The sequence below is a fragment of the Barbus barbus genome, assembly GCF_936440315.1.
Source record: "Barbus barbus genome assembly, chromosome: 27".
Classification (NCBI taxonomy): Eukaryota; Metazoa; Chordata; class Actinopteri; order Cypriniformes; family Cyprinidae; genus Barbus; species Barbus barbus.
The window spans coordinates 14,200,031-14,221,538 of record NC_136755.1 but is presented as its reverse complement, the minus strand read 5'-3'; the positions used below and the strand labels follow the sequence as shown (position 1 = coordinate 14,221,538).

The following is a 21,508-nucleotide window of genomic DNA, read 5'->3' as shown; positions in this document are numbered from 1 at the left end:
AGAGCCAGGACATTTTTTAGTACAACTCAACAATTGTATTCGTCTGAAAGAATAAAGTCATAAACCTAGGATGGCTTCAGGATGAGTAAATCATAATTTTCATTTTTGGGTGAACTATCCCTTTAAAGCCAATGCATAATCTGAGATGTTTGGAAATGATAATGAGCCCATAAAGAAACTTTTTTCCAGAGTAAAAATTAAAAGCATAATCAAGCATAATCAAGCAACTATTAATTTGGTTTGACTATTAATTTTGGTTAGACATTTACTGCACTGCGAGATCTGATTTTGATGCTTTCTTGTTTCTGACCTTGCCATTTCATACATTTGATCCAGGGCTTCTGAAAACCTCTTCACAAAAACACAATTAAAGTGGGTGTTGACGGGTCTGTTGCTTTGCTGAAATTCACTCTGAAAGTCTAAAGTTGCTTGTAGTGATATTCCCATTTCACTTGACAATATCTCTTCAACTAAAGCAGATTACAAGTTCACCATGTGAGACAAAATGAGGACATGCATTGGAGATGCAAGCATAACATGCTTTTCGAATCAAACGTGTTAATGAAACTTCAATAAAAGACAATCTTAATGACAGGCTGAGCAAACATGTAACAGAAAACCAGTTGGCATAAAAAAGGCCATATTATCAGTTGCATAAAACTACTTACTGGTATAGCTGAAAATTGATAGGAAAATGATGAGAGACATTTCGGAAGCAAGATGACCATTAAATCTTAGAATGACGCAATTACATTCTGGGCAGGCAGTTACTAATAGGTGATGGAATGATGGGAAGGCAATGGGCTTGAGTCATAATATTGATATGAGAGCATGGCTCTGTAAATGAGATTTCTCTCTCTAGTCAGTCTATTACTGACAGACTCTCAGAAACTTCCTTGGGGGAAACTCCACTGCAAGAACTGTTTAAAATGTCAGTTATCATACTCCACAATCCTCAAAAGAGAGGGAAATTATAACCTAGGTACCAGATTAAATGAGCATTGCAGTTCGGATTGTTAACATGCAGTGCAGTCTATGAGCAAAGAACATGCATAAATAGATAAAAACTAAGAATACATTTGAGAACATTCCTCTAGTTAATATTAATAGCCCTCAGGATCTATAAGCTACTACATGTCTTTCTGTGAAGCACCTTGTTAACTTTGCTAAAGCTGTAATGTGGAGAATAAAATATCAACAAACAACTTGAAAACATGAGTTAGACATTAAGTATACATGTGCGGTGGTGTCTTGTGCTTTGAATGAAGTCTGTTTTTTTGTCTTGCGTGTGTGTGTGAGAGAGAGAAAGAGCATATTGCACTGAAGGAGAGTTTATGTCGTGGAGTATATGTGCTGGGAAAAGCAGACTTGTCATATCCCTGTGGTCTAAAACAGACATTGTTGCCTCTCTGCTCTCTTATACTTTTTCTCTCACACACAGGAACAGAAGACTGACCAGCTTTCACACCTCAAGGAGAGAACAGCAGAAACACTGGAGGTGGGAAGGAGGCAGTATCAACATACGATGACTAAGTTGATAAGGTCAGTAAGTCTGTATTTATGTTGTCCCTTAAACCCCCATGAAATGGCTCAATGATCTCAGTTATCTTTCCTGTGTTGACATCTTTCTGTTAGGGTTGGGTACACATATTGATTTTGAGATTAATTACCACCTTCATTTAAACAATCTCGCAGTAGTGTGGACATCTCTGTTGATTTTAATAATTGACTTATTTTTAATAGATATACACTACTGTTCAAATTTGGGGGGGGCAGTAAGATTTTTATTTTTGAGAGAAATTAAGTCTTATTCAGCAAAAAACACATACAATTCTACCATTAATTTATAATGTAAATTATAATTTCTACTTCAAATAAATGCTGTTTTTTAAAAACTCTTCTAAGAATCCTGTTTTTAAACATTATTAATAATAATAATAATAATAATAATAATAAAATTCTTGAGCACCAAATCAGCATATTAGAATGATTTCTGAAGGATCACGTGACACTGAAGACTGGCGTAATGGCTGCTGAAATTTCAGCTTTGCCATCAGAGGAATGAATTCTATAATAAAATAGAACCGTTTTAAAATTGTTTTAATATTTCACAATATTACAGTTTTTACTGTATTTTTTATCAAATAAATGCAGTCTGTGTGAAAAAGAGACTTATTTTAAAAACAAAAACAAATCTTAAATCACCTCAAACTTCCAAATGGTAGTATATACATTTTTCATATTATAAAAAAAGACAAATTTTATTATCATTAATTTGAAAAAGTTTTTTTTAATGAAGATTTTTGTAATTTATTCAATAAAAGTCCTTGCATATCTTACAACATTAGCTGACTACTGAATCAGAATTGAATCAAATGTAAACGTTTTCAGAGCCTGTTGAATTGGAATCGAATTGGAAAAGCTGTATTATTATCAAACCTTAGATCCAAATATCTAACTGGCATTGATAAAAGAAAAAAAAAACAGACTAGATAAACTGTTGATTGCTATAGCTTCTACTACATTCAAACAATATATTAACAAACCAAAGCAAATCGCTGTTTTCCACACAGAAAGATGACTCTGAAAGAATAACAATTTAATAACCAAATCATGCATGAACACAAGGTAAAGAAGAAGAGGCTGACCTGAGCGCCGCTGTGCTTCCGCTCCGGTGAACACATGTCACCTCCCGGGTCTGGTAGCCCACCTGCAGGTCCCAGAACTTCAACCCCTGGCGGTTCTGACGATTCCTCGTCCTCTTCTTTTTGATGAGCTCTCGGGTCTCAGGGTCCCTCATCCTTCCCTTCACCCTGACCCTGTCCTTCACACGTTCTTTGTTTTCCTTCACCTCTTTATTCTCTTTGTTCTTGCGACGCTTGCCCTGGCGTTCCTGTCTGGCCTGTCGATCTCGCATTGCTTTCCGTTCACGTTTGGGCTCTCTGGCTTCTCGGGTCTGTCGTATAGGCGAAGCCATGCAGGGGCCCCAAGGACCCACCCTCAGGCTGTGTAGGCTTTCCTCGCCCTCGCAGGGGCCCGGCTGGCAGGTGTGGAACTCTGTGAGGTTGGGGCAAGCCAAACCGCCAAAAAGGGGCGGGGCTAGAACCCACCGCAAGCGGTTCTGCAGGCCCATCCCACAACTCTTAGAGCAGGACGTCCATGGGGAGAATTCGGACACCACGCAGTCGCGTGGGCACGGGATAAGGCAAGCCTGCTCTAACCGTGGCTTGGGCTCAAAGTACTCACAGATGGCATCTTCTGCAGGAACGCCATCCGATTTGTACACGCAGCCCACTTCCCGCGTCTGGATGCCCTCTTCGCCCCGAGTGCACTCCGCTGGCCTTGGCATGCCTGCACTGCGCATAGACACCGGCACGCACTGGTTCCAGGCCCCTAGTTGCCAGTCGTACAGCTCTTTGTGCCAATCGCACACCCGGAAGCAGCTCTGTTGGTTGCTGGGTCGCTCCGACTGCTGGCAGTTGGTGTGTAACGTGGTCCAGCCCTCGGAATGGGCACACCATACCGCTCGGCTTTGACTTCCTCCCGGACCACACTCGCTGCCCATGCACCTACCCCATGGCCCTAAAAGAGAGATGGAGACAGAAGAAACAACTTTACAATTCAGTAAAAGCCTCATGAACAGATGTCAGTCTTGATTTGCGCTCGTGTTCAATATCCTGATCACATCCGGTTTCACTTCCTGTACATGTCATAATTAATGTCTGCAACCTGCATGCACTTAAGACTTTAAATAGAGTGAAAAACAGGACATGAGCAGCCAGGATGAGTCAAATGCCCATTGTCTCAATCAATATTCTTGTATTCCCAGGGACTCCATAATTCAAAACACTCTAGGGGGTTGTGGTAGTGAAGACAAGCTGATTTTATTGATGGATTTCACAGTGTGCCAGAGACATTTTTGTGGAGAGGGTCACAGAGTACAGGGAGAATAAAGAAAGAGGCCGTCATGTTGTTTTAAAAATTGGTGCTTTCCGCACATGCTGGTTTTGACATGACAAGAAGAAAGGCAAACTCTCATGAATATTAATTAGATTAAGCTGAAATTCTATTTAATTGTGTTTCATTAAATATCGCTATGTTCATAATAATAAAAATACTTAAAATAAAACATTTAATATAAAAAAAATTTAATATTAAAAATCTAAATAAATTTAAATGAGTACAACAGTTTGGGGCAGTATCCTTAAACTCTGCTCCTTATCTACCCCTAAAAGGTACAATATTAGTACCTAGAGTATTAATACAGTTACAAATTACAAAGTCCCACAAAAATGATCCATTCCCAGAAAGGCCCAAAATAATTAAAATTATATTTTCAACAGAACACTGAGTTTTACACAGTTACTTGAGGGACCAATTCAAGCACTCAAGTGCATATGTATTGTGATTGTGACATTTAATTTGATAACTTACTACATAAAATCTGACTACTTCTGCCACTGTCAGTCCCTGAGACTTTGTTGGACAGAGGACATATACATGAAGCAGCAGCTCACTATTATTAGGATAGTTAATCAAAAAAAATTAACATTCTGCCATTATTTACTCACCCTCAAGTTGTTCCAAATCTGTATGCATGTTCTGAAACATGTTTTAACTGTTTTGTCCATACAATGAAAGTCAGTGGGTTCCAGTGTTGTTTTGGACAAAGAAAGGAGTAAGAAGAAAGAAAACCAAAGAGATTTTAAATGAGATGAGGGTGAGTAAAAAATGACAGAATTTTCACTTCTTGGCGATCTATCCTTTATGAATCATTGGTCTAGTAGTAATATTTTTGTTTGTGTCAGGAGGATGGGTTATTCTAAGCTAAAGTAGTACCCTTAAACTACCATTTCCTCTGCATCTTCCAATTTTTCAGTCTCTACAGAGCACTAGAGACATAAGCACACAGTCTAATGCAGTAAATCAAAGCGAGCTGACAGATGAACTGAAATTCAGTTTGACTATTTACTGAGGTCATGAAGGAAAAAAGCATTTTATACCAAGTGATGAAGTGTTATATTGCATCTCTATTCTCATATTTCTCATTCTCATATGGTATTCCATAACCATCACCTGAGGTCATTTCATTTGATTGTGAAGCACGGGCAGAGATCTTCTCGAAATAATCTTCTCTCTCTGACTACAGTGGTTCATTGTGTGCTCTGGTACCGTTTTTTTTAAGGTGCCTCGGCCAAGGGGTGATTTATTTCATAGAAAAGAAGGCCATTTGAAGACCTACTTTATGACTCCACTCGATAAGGACGAGACAGGCCGATGTAAATGTCAACGGAAGAAGCAGCGGGCTAAATAAGCCAACAGCTGCAACCACAAGGACCAGGTCAATACAGATCGATACCGACCACAAGAAACTGCTTCGGATACAACAGACGTAGCCACCACAAACCAAATGATCTCAAACACCGGAAAAATATTTTCATATGCTCCATACACTCACATGTAGTCTTTTTTTTCCCCAATACAACATTCTGATTTAATAAAAAACTAGCGGTGAGTAATTTCTGACTTGTTCCACAAGCAGTTTGTCACATGGTTAGCCACTGTAAACTCTTTTTTTTTATGGGTAAATCGAGCAATTTTATTTTGAGAGCAAGAAGGAAGATTAAAATTCCACACAAGTGAACATGTCTGCATTAAACACTCAAAACATAACCTTGTGGGTGAAAGGTGCCATAGAATGCATTGATACAATATTTTAAATTGTTCTCTGATATCTACATAGAAGGTATGTGGCTTAGGTTAGGGTAAAAATTGTCCAGAAACAGTTTTACATGTCGATTTACAACCATAAGATTTCTCCCCAGAATGAAACGGTCTGTTATTGGCTTATTTGGAATGGTCATGAATAATAATGTTGAGCTCTGCTCTGACTGGCTGTTTCACAGTGCGGCTCAATGTTGAGCTCTGCTCTGATTGGCTGTTTAACAGTGCAGCTCATTTCAGTAGCTCTCTCATAAACAACTGCATGTGTTTGTAGAGGAAGCATAATGGAGCTCCCCAGAGAGAGCCAGCAAGAGCTTCTTCATTCACAACGCCTGCAGCTGCAGGTGCTCAAAATAATTTATGAGTATGTCACAGGGTGATGTGGTCATCTACAGGCCAGGGGACACCAGGGAGACGACAGCAAAACACTATGCACGACTGGGCGGCACATCACAGGAGCATGATAGAGTCATGCCCACAAATTTTAGAAAGGACGGAAGATAGCAAATTCATTTCCATCCGTAAAGGTTACCGTGGATGTGGTATATTAAATGAAAAGAGATGGAAAAGGCAGGGATGTGGGAATAAATAAGGGAAAACAAGATGGCAGAAGACGGATAAAAGAAGGAGAGAGGTTTATGGTAGATAAGACTTCTTTGTTTGTAAGCCGTTGCTCCAGCTGTTAGATCTACAGCCACAGGGCATCAGTAAAAGATCTCATCAGTTTCCCTGTCTGCTCATCCACCTGCCACTCACTGATTTTTATTATCTCCTATCACACAAACATGGCCCAAATATACACACATATGGCGTAAGAACTGGCCGTTAACAGATGCAAACATGGTTTTCACTTAAATGTAACTCAATTTCTGAAAATTCATTAAGCTATTTAGAGAGCTGCAAGGTAGAAAGTTGTTGTTTTGAATACTGATTGCTACAGATAATTACAACCATGCTGATATCCAGACCAACGGAGCAATTGGGAGTATGACATTGCTTTTTCACAATTCAAGGAAATTACGTAACTTATAGATATTACCGTTTATTTCATGTTTTTGTTTTGTTTTTTTTCTGTCAATGTAGATAGGTCCAAACTAAGCCAATGAATGCACAATTAATTGACTCTGATTAATCTGTTTTGAACAAATAGGTTTCATGAATGATTCAATGACTTAAGATGTTTTTGACGTAATCGGACGGACTGACAGAGTCAGTAGTTCACTCAGAAAGAAATATTTCATTCATTCTTGTATGAATCTGTGTTTTTGATCGAATCAGTTGAGTGAATGATTCAGTTTGATGAATGATGAAACGGTTTGAGACAAAAAAAAAAAAAATTTAAATAATGATTCATTGACTCACTAATGAAAAACTGCCGACATGACTGGTGTACTGATATATTTGGTAGCCGAAAACAGGATCTATAATGCCCTATCAACCAGTCATTATAAAAAGGTATTTTTTTTATTTTTTATAAGAATGATGGAATGACTGCACATCAATTGCAAAACAGTTATGGAACTCTTGATATAATAAATCAAAGGAAGCTTTTTCAAAGCAATTACATTTAGCTCAAATATTATCCCATGAGTACAAGAAATCCATTATACAATTAATTTAGTTTTTCATTTTTAATCAAATGCAAATTCTCATAGGCCTTCATTAGTTCAGTGAAGAGAAGCGAGTGATTGTTGAAGGTTATGAGATGTGTTTTTCACAGATATGATTAGGTACAGTAGTCAGCTTTAACTTTCTGAGGATGAGAAGACTGAGAAGAATAGAAGAAAGAGAGATGGAGGGAAGGCGACTGCTCGAATGTAAAATAGTTTCTCTTTTGTATCCTCTCCCCATCCCCAATTTGGTATTTCCTGTGGTGCCAGGTGGGCCAGCTAAATCTGGCATTTACCAGGGAAATGTAAAACACCGTGAAATGTTGCTCCATACCAGCTTGGCTGGATACAGAGGCTTTAGAAAATGGGAGCATGCTGGGCAGACGCTTGGCATTCATGCGCTCCAGACACTCACATGATGAAGAACTAGGAAAAGGTCACACGTTTCAACCAATGACTATTGTTTAGATCGGCACGATTACAAAGTTAAAATGTTATTCCAGTAAATTGCATGATATTTTCTGTCAAAGGGGGAAAAATATATAATTCTCTGCAGTCTTTTATCAGACTCAGTCTCAGACAGTGGTGAGAATCACTGTCGAATGAGGACAGTAGAGTCTTATCTGCTACCCACTAGGGCTGCACGATTCTTGCTAAAATGTGAATCACGATTTTTCTCCATGGGAATTGAGATCACGATTCTCTTACACGATTCTCATTTTTTCAACCAAAATGTATTGCACTCAAGTACAAAAAACAAAACAAAAAAACCACAGGACATTCAGTATAATAAAGTGCTGGAGTAACAAAAAATTGTCTCTTTTCTTTATTTTAGACCCCTTAAAGTGAATAATTTTAAAGCTTTAAGTTGTTGAACATAAGAGAACATTAACAATAATAATACACGGAAGTGAATCGCCGTCATTTAAAAATGAGATCGAATTTATGTATGAATCGAGATCATGATTTTTTTTTCGATTGACCGTGCAGCCCTACTACCCACAGAGAAATACTGAAGTTGGGCTGATAACTAATAATATCATGAACAGCTCAAACTTTCACCTACACATTTAATATCAAGACATCGGCTACACCCGAGACAACCATATAGGAGTCATAAAATATTTGATCCCTTTTTCTTATTCATGTTGAATCTCTTTTTGATCACAGTAGACACTCTAAGCCTTTTCAAAAGCTTGCTGCGGAGTCTATTAGCCACAAATTGCTTTACACAGTCTTCTGGATTTGCCTGTATTCCTTTTCCTGGTTGAATGATAGCTGGTTAGAGCATTTTTTTGTGTTGTAGAGTGATACAATGTCAGTCACAAGGATGTCACTGATTTTTGCTAACAATGTTATTTTATTGCTCAGAAGTTGCTCTTTGTTATCTCAGGAGACTTAGAGTTCTCGCTGTTGTTTCTTGTATAGGTCTCATTTGTCCTAAAGTTCCTTATAAAAATAAAAATACACAAATCCGAACATTTTTACAGCTAGTAAGAGTATAGAGCAGGGTTCCTCAAATCTTTCCCCGGAGGGTCAATCTGCTTCAGAGTTTAGCTCCGACCCCTGATCAAACTCACCTACCTGGGATTTTCTAATGATCTTGAAGACACTGATTAGCATGCTCAGGTGTGTTTGATTAGGGTTAGAGCTAAACTCTGGAGGAAAGTGGATCTCGTGGGCCAGATTTGAGGATCCCTGGTATAGAGCTATAAAATATGTGGTAACTAACTTTATTCAAAAATATATACCATCTGACTACATTAAGTTGCACCATGAAAAAAAAAAAAAAAAATAGATTTCTAGCATTATTTTAGAAAACCTGAGCACAGAGAAAGACTTTGTTGACATCTCTTCTGAAAATCTAGATTAATAGAATCTTTTTCTAAAGAGGAATATCTCATCTGTGATTTTCTTTCCTACAGGGACGTTCATAGACTTTTCCATCTTCAGTTGTTGAAGTCAAAATGCTCATGGTTTGATTAATCATGAAATGCAATATAACCACTGCAACTCTGCTGCTTTATCTGTCTGCTTTTATCTGTTCACCTAGTGAAACAAAATGCTTTACAACCAACCCCAAAAAGATAAAATGACAAAACATTTACTTTATGGAAATGAATATTCATTCAATAAATGAATGCAAGGCAAGCTCTTTAAGTGTTTGTTTATCTGTAGCTGTCCTGTTCAAGGACGTTCCTGTCAAAATGAGTAACTATTCTCAGTTCAGACCGCTCTGAGCTCGGTCAAGCTCTACCACACTTTGGAGAGGGAAACGGGTTTAAAGGTAAAAAGCTGAACTATTGATAAAACTAAATCTTGAATTTAAGCTCTCCTTCATGGAAAATAAGAGAAAATAAGGAGATGTATGATGTCTACACAAAAACCATTATTCTGAGGCTGTTTGTTCAGTTTAAAGTAAGAGAAGCGATACTAGGAATATAAAAGGACTCATGTATCTTTCATAAAAGTTCACTGAGGGGTAGGTGCTTTTCTATTAGTAAGAGACATTACACGCTTCATTTAGGATGTTGTGAAACAATGCATAGAGCCTGTGAAAGCCCATGAATGCATGCCAAACTGTTGTGAATACGCTCTTTTCAGCATCATCAACTGCACTGTGGGGAAGGGGTGAAAATGACTTAGAAGCATCTCATAATCATTTTTAAGGACATTGCTGTTTATAATTTAGCTTTAGATGTTTAAAAAAGATTGCATCTAACACATAACAATGTATGACAAATCCTACTTGATACATTAATGGTTACTGGCTGATGTTATGTCAGTGTCAAACTCATGACTTTCTTCATGTGAAACACAAAAGGAGAATTTTTGATGAATGTTCACACTGCTCTTTTTCATGCATTTATAACAAATGACAACTGATGCTTTCAAGCTTCAAACATGACAAACGTAGCATTACAGTAGATCATTTGTGTTTCAGTTTATTCAGGATTGAAACGACACAAGTAATAGATTTCTGAGTGCACTGTCCCTTTAAATCAGAATTTGAGCTGTGCTGTTGTTTCTTTGTACCCCAGTGAACTACATCCACATGCGCACACACACACACATATACAGTACACTCTTAACTCACCAAAACATCTTTTCGCTCTGTTCTAAGGGTCAGTAATAACAGGCCAACTCGAAAAAGCTGAATCAACAATAGTAAATGGGTTTGAGCTTCACAATATCAAGAACATGTGCTCCCATAAATCTTTGGAATCAGCTAGAAAAAAAATACAGTAGCTGAATTATGTGTGTGTGTGTGTCTGAAGGGTTGCATGAGTGGATCTGAGCAGTGTATTTGGCCACTGGAAAATATGCCCACTTCACTCAGAGAGCAAGAGGCATTATGGGATTCCTACCCCTTGCTGAATGCCATCTAACATACAGACGGCCACACATTTATCACTCACCACTGAGCGTGTGTGTATGCAAGTGTATGTAAGTGGCAAGGAAAGATTGTGTCCATATAACCTCACACAGAGAGGAGGTACGACCACCTGCTTGAGCTGTCAGTGAACGGCTACCTTTCACATAATGACATGTTACATGAAGAATAGAGGTGCATAAAATAAAGTTATATAGTCTCAGATGATAGAGACCTTAGAAATCTAAAATTCTAAAAAAAAAAAAAAAAAAAACAATTATTGAACTGTTATATTGGTCTATTCAAAAATACTGATTTAGTGATTACATGAGAGATTGCACATTTTTTAGTTATACTGTATTTCAACATACCCTCCGAAGTTCCATCATTTTTGTGTGCTATAACTAATAGTAAAGCGGAAGAGATTAAATACAGCAATCTGTCATGCAACATTAAACATGGTCAAAACAACATCTATTTTTTGAATTTCACAATACAATTGACAATTTGAATGCGATGAAACTATCAAACACAGTGAAACATTAAAAAAAAAAAAAAAATCACATAACTGCTTTCTTAATAAACACCATGACTTCAACTGAAGAAGTGTTTCACATATATGGTATAAAACTATATTATAAAACTTCATCACATTAAATACAAAATATCAAAACGTGGCATGTGCTTATAAATGACACTTATGTGCATACATATCTTCTTCTGAACTAATTTCACCTCATGGTACATCTAGGTCCCAATTTTTAGTGAATGTATGAAGTCAGTTCACACAGGATTATGGACATGATCCATTAACATCTGACAACAAGAAAGTGTTCAAATAATTGTTTTCTCTTCATTCTGAACAGTGTATCTGTATTGGTGTATCATTTTATGATAGAAAAAATGTCTTGCTATGTTTTGCTATGAAAGTTTGCTGACATCTCTTGGTCTCATATTTTTTCATTTAATGATATTCAGCCATTGTAAAGTGTGGCTTAAGTATCTAAATATTTTATGAGGCCACTTTGGAATAAGTTTTAATTATAACCTCCATCAAACACACTCATAAACAGATGCAAACAAGAGTCTCAGAGCTCTCAATACAAATCCCTAGCCATATCAGTGGAGTTGCACTTTGTTATTCTACAATAACACACAGCCTAAGGAGATCTGTGTTTTACTGTGAAACGAGTCCCGTCTTTCTCTCCAGCCACGAGCCAGCCAGAGGCAGCTAAGACACACAACTGACACCAGATCAGTCCGGCCCGGGTGGAGGTCTGTGCCCGTTGGCTGTAGTGAACTGGCTATATCCTCCCTTTGTTCCTGACAGAACAGTAGCATTCTGTACTGTGAACTCACAATAGAGAAGCACCTAAAGCTGGACGGGTGTGACGACGTGCCTGGTCAGAGCATCAGCTGCCCACACACAAAAATACAGCATGGTACAAAGGATCCTTTTTGGCTCTTCTATCCAAACACACCCACAGACAAACTCAAAGCCGCAAAACATCATTGTATCCATCAGTATGTTTTTTGTTCAGTATGTAGTTTTCTATATATCATATAAAAAGCCCTGACATACAGTAAACTTAAAATCTATAGTAAACTTTCACATAATAACTTAACACATCTCACGATAATGAAAAACTTTAATGTAATAATGACTTACCGTAACACCTCATGATATTGAGAAACTTTCTGATGATTATAAGCTCTCTAAATGATAAACTTGGTCACTACGATAAAGTTTCTCATTATTATGAGATAGTCAATTACTTGTTTTTTAGTAAACACTTTACTATAAGATATTAGTTAATATTAGTTAACTACATTTGTTAACGAACTAAAAATGAACAATACTTCTACAGCATTTATTAATCTTAGTTAATGTTAATTTCAGCATTTACTAATGCATTATTAAAATCACAAATTGTGTTTGTTAACATTAGATAATGCAATGTGAACTAACATGAACAAACAATGAATGACTGTATTTTTATTAACTAACATTAAAAGAGATTGATAAATAGTGTAATAAATGTAATGTTCATTGTTTGTTCATGTTAGTTAATACATTAATGTTAACAAATGACACCTAATTGTAAATTGTTACCCATTGTACAACATACATGTAAGTCAGAATTATGAGAATGTCATTAAGTCATTATTTCAAAAATTCTCTCAATATAATAAATAAGATTCACCGTTTTGCATCGGTGCATTGGCATAAAAGTTAACGATGCATTGATTTAAAAAAAGTGTGCATCGGATACAAGTTGGCATTTGTATCGCGATGCATCATTTCTAACATGTTTGCATTGGTAAAAAGCTATTTATTTATTTACATTTTTAATAGATATGCTATACTTTCATTATTTAGAAAGTGACCAATAATTTGTGACCAATAATTTATATGTAGATTGATTTCTCCTCGTTTTCTCATCACCAATGCTGCTATGTCAAAATGTATCACAACACTATGGAGACCGAGGCGTTAGAAGTCAGAAGACACTTAAGTTAATTTATGATTTGCTGTCTGTCTGAACCAAAGAAATAAAAGTTTCTATCTGTACCACATTGAATTGTACAGCATCACATTTTTTTTCAATTGCATCGTATTGCATTGAATAGCATTTTGTTGAATCAAATTGAAATGGGATCACACTGCAATGTAATAGTGGTGAATTGCATCGCATCGGTAGCTGCTTCATATGGCTCTCTAATGTATCATTGGCAATGCATCAAAATGCATATCGCATCGGCCTCAGTTATGGAGTTGTACATCCCATATACTGTATATACACATATCCCAATATATACTTATGATGATGGATTTTTTATTTAATTTTTTTCAGTGAAGACATTCTTCTTTGTTCTTAGTTGAAACGATTCGCTCACTCTCCATTTAAAGTAAAATCCCAAGCCACGCAGTGTTCATTATAAACAGCTGCTGTTATCTAATTCTAACAGAAGAATAATCAAATCTTGGAAGGGTAATTAAGAAGAGGCTTGCAACACGATGAACAAGAGGCAGTTGGGCTCTGGAGGAGACAACACTTTAACTGCTCTACAGAAGCAAAATTTGAGGTCAAATATAGATGTTCTGAGAAGATCTTGCCCATCAACACCAGTGTACAATGATCTGTGGAAGATCTATGGCAACTATACATTTGAGACTTTAGACAGAATCTAAATGATCAAAAAGAAAATTGATTTGGAAAGAAGAAAATCCCAAATTATTTACTTCATTTTATTCCATCTTGTAGCATTCAAAGATCATTTTGAGATACACTAGGTGCCAAAGATCTGAGTGAATCAATGATCATCACAGCAAATTCAATTATTTCATGGGCAGCAGGCATGGATATACAACAGGAGACGACAGGAACAAAAGCAAGAGATGGAGAAACAGCAAATAAAGACAGACAGAGATGCAGAGTGAAAGAAAGGGAAGAAGTGTGAAGGAAATCTTTCAGGATGCATGCCCTTCAGATTAATGACATTAGTCAGAGTACGGGGCAGGGGGCGGAGGGGTTTACATGATTGGATTTGGCTCCAATAAAGACGAGAGAGATGCAGAGAGGGATAGGGGAAAGAGCGATGGAGACCGCAGGGGTCACGTCTGCCAGAATGTGGCCATGTGGAGGGGGGAGAGTCAGTTTGTGGGCACCACAATGCTGCTTTGATTAACATCTTGTTCACGTCACATCAACATACACTGTAATCCATGCTCTAAAATAAACCCTCTTTTTCATCTTCACCCCTCTGCTTCAGTCTGAACAAGGGGAACAAAAGGGTAAAATTGGGTCAAATCAACTTAATTGTGTAATTAAATAATCAATTTAATTTCCCTCTAAGACAACAATTCCGGGCCTTGTTCTCTTTGGCTGTGGCAAATTCATTAGTCCCGAGTTTACTGTTTGGATTGCGGATTAGAGTGTTGATAACTGGACTGGACAAATGCTAATACTGCAATAGTAATTTCCCAGTATGTGTGTTGAAGGCTATTAAGACTTCAGCAGACACAGCTGGTGTGTGGGAAAGACACCAGGTTTAAACACAGTTCTGCAGAGGCCTTAGAGGCTATACAAGGTGTCTGAGCTTAAGATCACACCGCTGGAGATCAGAACATACTTGCCTGCTAAATTCAGCTTAATGTACAGGATAAAAAGTGCAAAAATGTGCCTGATAATAGTTACCTAAACTTTATCTGGCTGAACATTTCATTTTAAACCTGAGGTTTACAGACATACAGTAGATCCTAATGCAAGGACATCATTTCTTCTGTGGAACGCAAAAGAAGGTATTTGTGAGGTGTTTTTGTTAATAAAACTGAAATCACTGACAAGACAACTTTTTTAGAATATCTACTTTGTTATGTGAAGTCATATAGGTTTATAATGGCATGAGGGTGAGTAAAAGAAGATACAATTTTACTTTGAACTGTCCTCAGGTTATAAGGTATTTATAAAGTTAAATCAATGTCTATTTTTGTTTTATTTCCGTAGACCTAGAAAACAAATCAATGACCTTGTTGATGCAAGTGCTATGCTTTACCTATTGCGCTATCATGTGTGTTGCTCCATTTGGAACTTCAATGTGTTTATCTTTGGGAAATACATGCATTTAGATGTATAGTGACAAATTATAGCGACAATTACTTTAATGGGTCGCTGATTTCTGTTGTTCATTATGGTGACGATGTTGATGGCAATTATGACATTGACAGTCATGGTGATGGTAGTGGTAATGACTTTCACAGTGAAGATGATGTTGATGACAATTTTAGAAAAGCAGCTGTGTTCTGTGATGATTAATAAATCAGACAAATCTTAAGATAAATTACATTTCTAGAGATGTGTTTGCTATAGTAAGATCGTGTTTTCTAGCTGTCATGTCAACGTCTTTACTTTTTTATGCAAAACTGTATGGCAATGGAAACTAAAGACCATTTTTTTCTAAAATTATAAAAACTAAATTTGTATTAACCTGTGCAAAATATTTTCATCATCAGAATAAACAATTTTCTCCAAGTAGAAGAAATATTACAATCAAATAAAACAATGACAATGAGCTCTGTTATGTACAGGGTGTTAGATAACGATAGTGAGCTCAGCTCAAAAAGGACAGAAGAGCAAAGACAAGCAAGCAGAGAAACAGGGACAGGGAGAACTGGAAACGGGAGAGACAAGGCTGCCAGCAGATTATAGTTGGAACATATTGGAGAGGATTTAGTGAAATTAAAGAAGCAGAATTGATGAATAGATTGCTAAATAAAAGCACATGTTGGAACTCAACCTACACATACATGCATGCAGACATATCTGAGAAAATCTGGGATTCTAAATTGTGTTTAAACCTCAAGATAAATAATAAAATTATAAAAACATGTTGGAAAAAAAAATGTACAAAAAACTAAAAGTAGTGACTATAAATTGCTACAATGACTGAAAAAAAAAGTATTACTTCACTGTATATCTGACAATTTTTTTTTTTTAGAAGTTTTATAGATTAAAGTGCACCTATTATGGGTAATGAAAGGTTCATAGTTTGGTTTTGGGAGTCCCCAACAACAGGTTGACATGCATGCAAGGCCAAAAAACACTTTCATTGTGTTACAGTTATGGACTTGTGGTTGTGTTCTAGTCCTCCTGCCTTAGTCTTCCTTTGACCTAGTTTTCTTTAGTTGCCCTGATTAGTTAATTAGCTCCACACCAGTTTCTGTTTCTCAATGATTGTGTTTAGTATTTAAAGCCTGTGTTCTCCATTGTTCCTTTGTCTGCTATCGTTTTGGATTTATGTTTGTTTATGCCCTGATCAGTCTTTGGAATATTAAAATAACTCTTTGATTGTACTCCTTCGTGCGCTTTGTTTTGCAGATTTGAAACACATTGTCTTACAATATGCATTTATTTTTACCTTACTTCAGGGGCCATCGAACTTGATCCTGGAGGGCCGGTGTCCTGCAGAGTTTAGCGCCAACTTGCCTCAACACACCTGCCTGGAAGTTTCAAGTAAACCTTGTAAGACCTTGATTAGGAGCTTCAGGTGTGTTTAATTAGGGTTGGAGCTAAATTCTGCAGGACACTGGCCTTCCAGGACTGAACTTGGTGACCCCTGCCTTACTTGCTCAACGACTCCCAAACGATTTGCAACGATTCATTTTTCCAAACCCCTCCTTTGTGTGACGCTAATCTGCGGTGATTGGTCCGATTGGTCTCATTTTCATTTCATTATGTCTGTAAGGCCTGATAAAGCAGCGTTTGGGAGCACGGTGCTGCTTTGTGTAGAGCGTTACAGGGGAAACCGCTATTTTTGCCCATAGATATGTTACATATCTATGTTTTTACTGCTCCAAGTGCAGCACCTAGTGGCAAAGAATGAATTTGCATTTTCATTCAGACCAACTCGAAGACCAACAAGTGGGTAGGCAATATGCTAATGTTTCATTAATGTTTTCAGATTTAAAACTTTACAGGATGTTTTCATTCACTTAGAGCTGTGTTACACACTGCATGAAAGGTAATTTTCACAAATCCATAATAGGGATGCTTGCAAAGTAATTCTGTCATTGCTGAATGTAATGCAGTACCAACCATCTGGCCAAGTTCAACATGTCAAAGCCAACAACCACAAAAGTGGATTTAATTATTGCCTTTATTTGTAATGGAGGAAAAGAAAAGAAAGAGAGAAAAGGAAAACAAATACCTGAGCATGCAAGAGGTGATCTCATAAGATGTTCTCTCTTTGGTCACTCTAAGCTGTTAATGCCTCCAAACCGATCCACTAATAACACAGTGAAGAGAATGTCTTTAAAATCTGGCAAACAATGACTTACAACCTCAAACCAATAATGTGTCTATTTTTAGCTGTGCTGAGTCATGGAGTCCATTAGTCTACCTCCTTGATAGACAAGTAAGACAGAAGAAGAACAAGAGTGGGAGTCACACACACCAGCTAAATTTAAGGTTGGCATAAAATGAAAACTCGCTCTGTTCAATTTTCTAAATGCATGTTATTGATCTTATTGTGAACAATTCATCTATGCATGTTTTTTTCCCCTCTTAATTTTTAATCAGAATGATGAGAGTAATTATTTTGTCCACATCTTTCTTACAATCGACTGCAAGCTTCGACTGCAGATCTGCCTTTATCCAATCAACAACTGGACAGAAGAACCAATAAACAGAACAAGTCCATGTTCTTTCTATCTATCTATCTATCTATCTATCTATCTATCTATCTATCTATCTATCTATCTAAAAAAAATTGTTTTTTTTTCGAAAAACCACTCAGATGTGTCACAAAATGGAAAATAAAGAGCCATTTTATCACTACTTTGTCATTAAACATTTAAGTCAATACAGCATCTATCAGTATTGCATGTTGCAAAGATGGTATCAGTTTAGTATTAAAATACAATCAAATAAAACTAGATCAAGTGTGGCTTTAACAAGGATTGATTTAAGGCAGAGTAGAAACAAGCAAATGTCTACTTTCATTACTCTTTCTTTATTAGTACAGTGTGCATGTTTGAGTCATGTTTGAGTCGTGAAAGCTTAGCAAAGATCGCAGTGCATATGCACTAGACAGGAATCAAATACAAGAGGATTGAAGTGGATTGCAATGTTCTAGGAGGCTTACCATGAACGAGGAGCCTGTATAGCTGCATTTGATTAAAACTTTTAAGACAACAGGTTGATTGGAGTTATACATGTCAGTTTTTCATCCATAAAGATGGGCAATATTTGGATTAGGGAGGATAAAGCTACTGTTCACTCTGAAATCTGACTGAAGATTGATCAGTTAGCATGACTCCATGTGTGTGCTTGGTATGAAGTGATTAGAAAGACCTTTGATGGCCTGATTAATTTCCTGTAGGTCTGTATGTCACTGTTAAGTAAGAGTTGGCTTACGCTTCTTCTCTCTTGGTAATATTATACCAGACGTGACTGTCCATTCTAGCTTAAACCAGCCGACATTTTCCCCATCCACATTAGAGGTGTGATGTACAGCACATAGTAATTGCATTTAATTGGAAACGGGGGCCATGGGGCCACAGTCATGGAATTGACCTTTATGGTTATTATAATGTTCTTAGTTCTTCCTCAATTTATGAGATTAACCAACCTAATCAACCTAACTGGTATATGATCCAAGAATGCAGGAAGAGGTTTGCTTATGATTGTAAAATAAAGCAATAAGCCAAGAGAAGCAGCTAATTACTATAAAAGGGTTAGGGAGGTTTAATGCAATGTATTTCACAATGACTACATTTATATGGACAGCAGTAATCTAATTATTTACCTTATTCTGAATAAGACAACATTATGATTAAGGCGTTTACATAAGTTGCTTTTAGAATATTTCTTTCATGTTCCCGTTTTACATGTTATTGTACATAGATCGATTAAATGGCACACAGCATTACGTCACCACACGATGCCAATCGATGTCCCCTCCAGAATTTCACACACAAACATACAGTTCGTCTTCGTTATGGTTCCATATATAGTTTGGGGTGTTTCATTTTTAATTTTACGAAAACTTCAAGTGCAGCTAATTATTTGTCATGCTATATGTGCAAACAGATGACAGCATTGTTGAAACCATGCTCTTTTGTTTGTCGTCAAATGGTTGACCACTGCCGTGTGCATCCTGTGGCGAAAAGTCCTACAGGACAGTAGGGGTGACCCCAAATAGTCGACGATTCGATGCTTCGATAGGAGGAGCCTGATTCGACTCCCAATCTCACAGTCGAATATTCGTGGGGTGTTATGATCATGCCATTTTGGAAATATGGGGGTGCTCAAATCTTTGATTTCACATAAAACTACCAGTTTTCTCCCAATAAGTTAATATACTGCCTATTAAAATAATGCTATAAATAAGAATCTAAAAAGGAGCAAACTTCAAATAAATATTTTAACATGCGTGAATAAATCCAACCACCCCTATAGATTTAAGTTTCACTTTCCATAATCCGTAACAGACAGAGGAGCATTTTGGTTCTGCACGTTGTTGCGTGAAGAACGCGTCGACAAAAGACATGTTCATGTCGTGCATTTGGGGCTTTTCGTGCAGATAGCCTATAAATCGTAATATTAACATTATGCTGTATAAATAACGACGCGTATTCTATAGGCTATGAAATAAATGATGAGTTAAAGCCCTTTGATTAAAAACCTGCTATCAAAAGCATTTGTGGATTCGATTTGGATTTGATTCGTGTTTACTTCGATTATGACTTTAGCCGGATTAAGGTAATCAAAAAGCTCTGTTTACCTGGCAGTATTGTTGTCCATGTAAACATACTCAATGATGGAGGATTGTAATAGTTGAATAGTGAAAGTCTGGGACTATAAATTAAGTAGTTTAGCATGCTATCTTTTGATCAGCTGCTAGGAAGTTTGACCAGCATTTGCTAAATATAACCACAAATGCTGTATTTTGTCTCCTCGTAGCTGAATTTTGTTCTGGCAAATGGCTGGCCTTATAACCCTCTTCATGTTTTCACCCCAATATTTATAAAAGGTACTGTATATTAATAAATTCTGTAAAAGCTTGTTCAAAGATGTTCATTATTAGTTGTTCCTATACTTTTTAGTTGTCACCTTTTTCAGATCACACCCAACCATCACACAACAGCTAGAACAGCATCTTAAGAACAAGAACATTAGGGGCTGACCTTAATCACAGGTGAAGTAATCACATTAGGAAGAGACATGGAGCACAGAAGCACGGATTAGACCCTTACTCCCATTACCTTTGCCGCATTTACCCATTTGTTAAGTGCTCAGCTGTGTTCACATCAGTCAAACACAATAAAGATCCAAGAGATGATGGTGCAGAATCATATCTAAACTTATAAATATAATAAATCAAGTGATATCACCTTTATTTAGCTTCGTTCACCTTGTGTTAAGCCAGCAAAGAGTATTACATGAACTCAACCACATATAGAAGCACAGCACTTTGTCCACAGCTTATTTTGAATCACTGCCCATAGAAGGTCACTTAGAGGTCTACTTGCCAATTGATGTAAAAATATAAAATCCATAGGGATATTTCACAGGCATTATGATTTGAAACAGAACTAACTTGCTTTTGGTGTGGACTCAAGTCTGCTTGATCTCAGATTTTGGCTAATTTTGATCAAACTCCGGTTTGGACCTGCAAACCATATGAGTCCACATGAAAAGATGGTCTGGGATGCAAGTTTGTTGGTTCAGCTGATAAAGAAACAATCCATCATAAATTGTGGAAGTGAACTCCTGAATTGAAATGTAAGTAACATTACAAATTTGTCAGAAAAGATGGCTAAAACGTGTTCAAAATGTTTGAAAGCTCATGTGTCCTGTATATTGTTTAAAATTTATAATCAATGGGTTATTAATTTACTTTAGTTGATGGAATCAATCACTTCCACATTAAGCCTTAGTGGCCACTGCAATTTTCAGTATAGAAACTGTAAAATAAATAAATAAAATAGGCACAAAAAGAGAATAGTTATATATTTGAGTGTGTGTTTGTTATTTTATATGAATTACACTGTAGTTCTACATTCTCTAAGTGTCATACGTAAAATTGTATTTCTACATTTCTAAAATTTTGATTTCTAAATCGCCTAAAATGTGTAAAATTTGCATTGGTTTGACCGTTTCCTGTAGATACCACCTTCTTGCATGTCATGACTGGTCAATTATGTACAATGTCTGCATGCTATTGGTCAAACTTCTTTTCAGTTTTTACTTTCAGCAAGTAATAAAGCCAAAAGGTGAGTTCGGCTTAGGTACGGTGC

At 36.8% G+C, this 21,508-nt stretch overlaps 1 protein-coding gene across 1 annotated transcript in view; it reads right to left on the bottom strand.

Annotated features, from left to right (window-relative positions):
* Positions 1-21,508, bottom strand: part of LOC306847273 (thrombospondin type-1 domain-containing protein 7A-like) — a 121,441-nt gene that overhangs the window by 76,641 nt on the left and 23,292 nt on the right. The window contains exon 2 of the mRNA XM_079381122.1: positions 2,649-3,582. Within this exon, the coding sequence (XP_079237248.1) occupies positions 2,649-3,582 (934 nt within the window). The remainder of the gene's footprint in view (positions 1-2,648; positions 3,583-21,508) is intronic.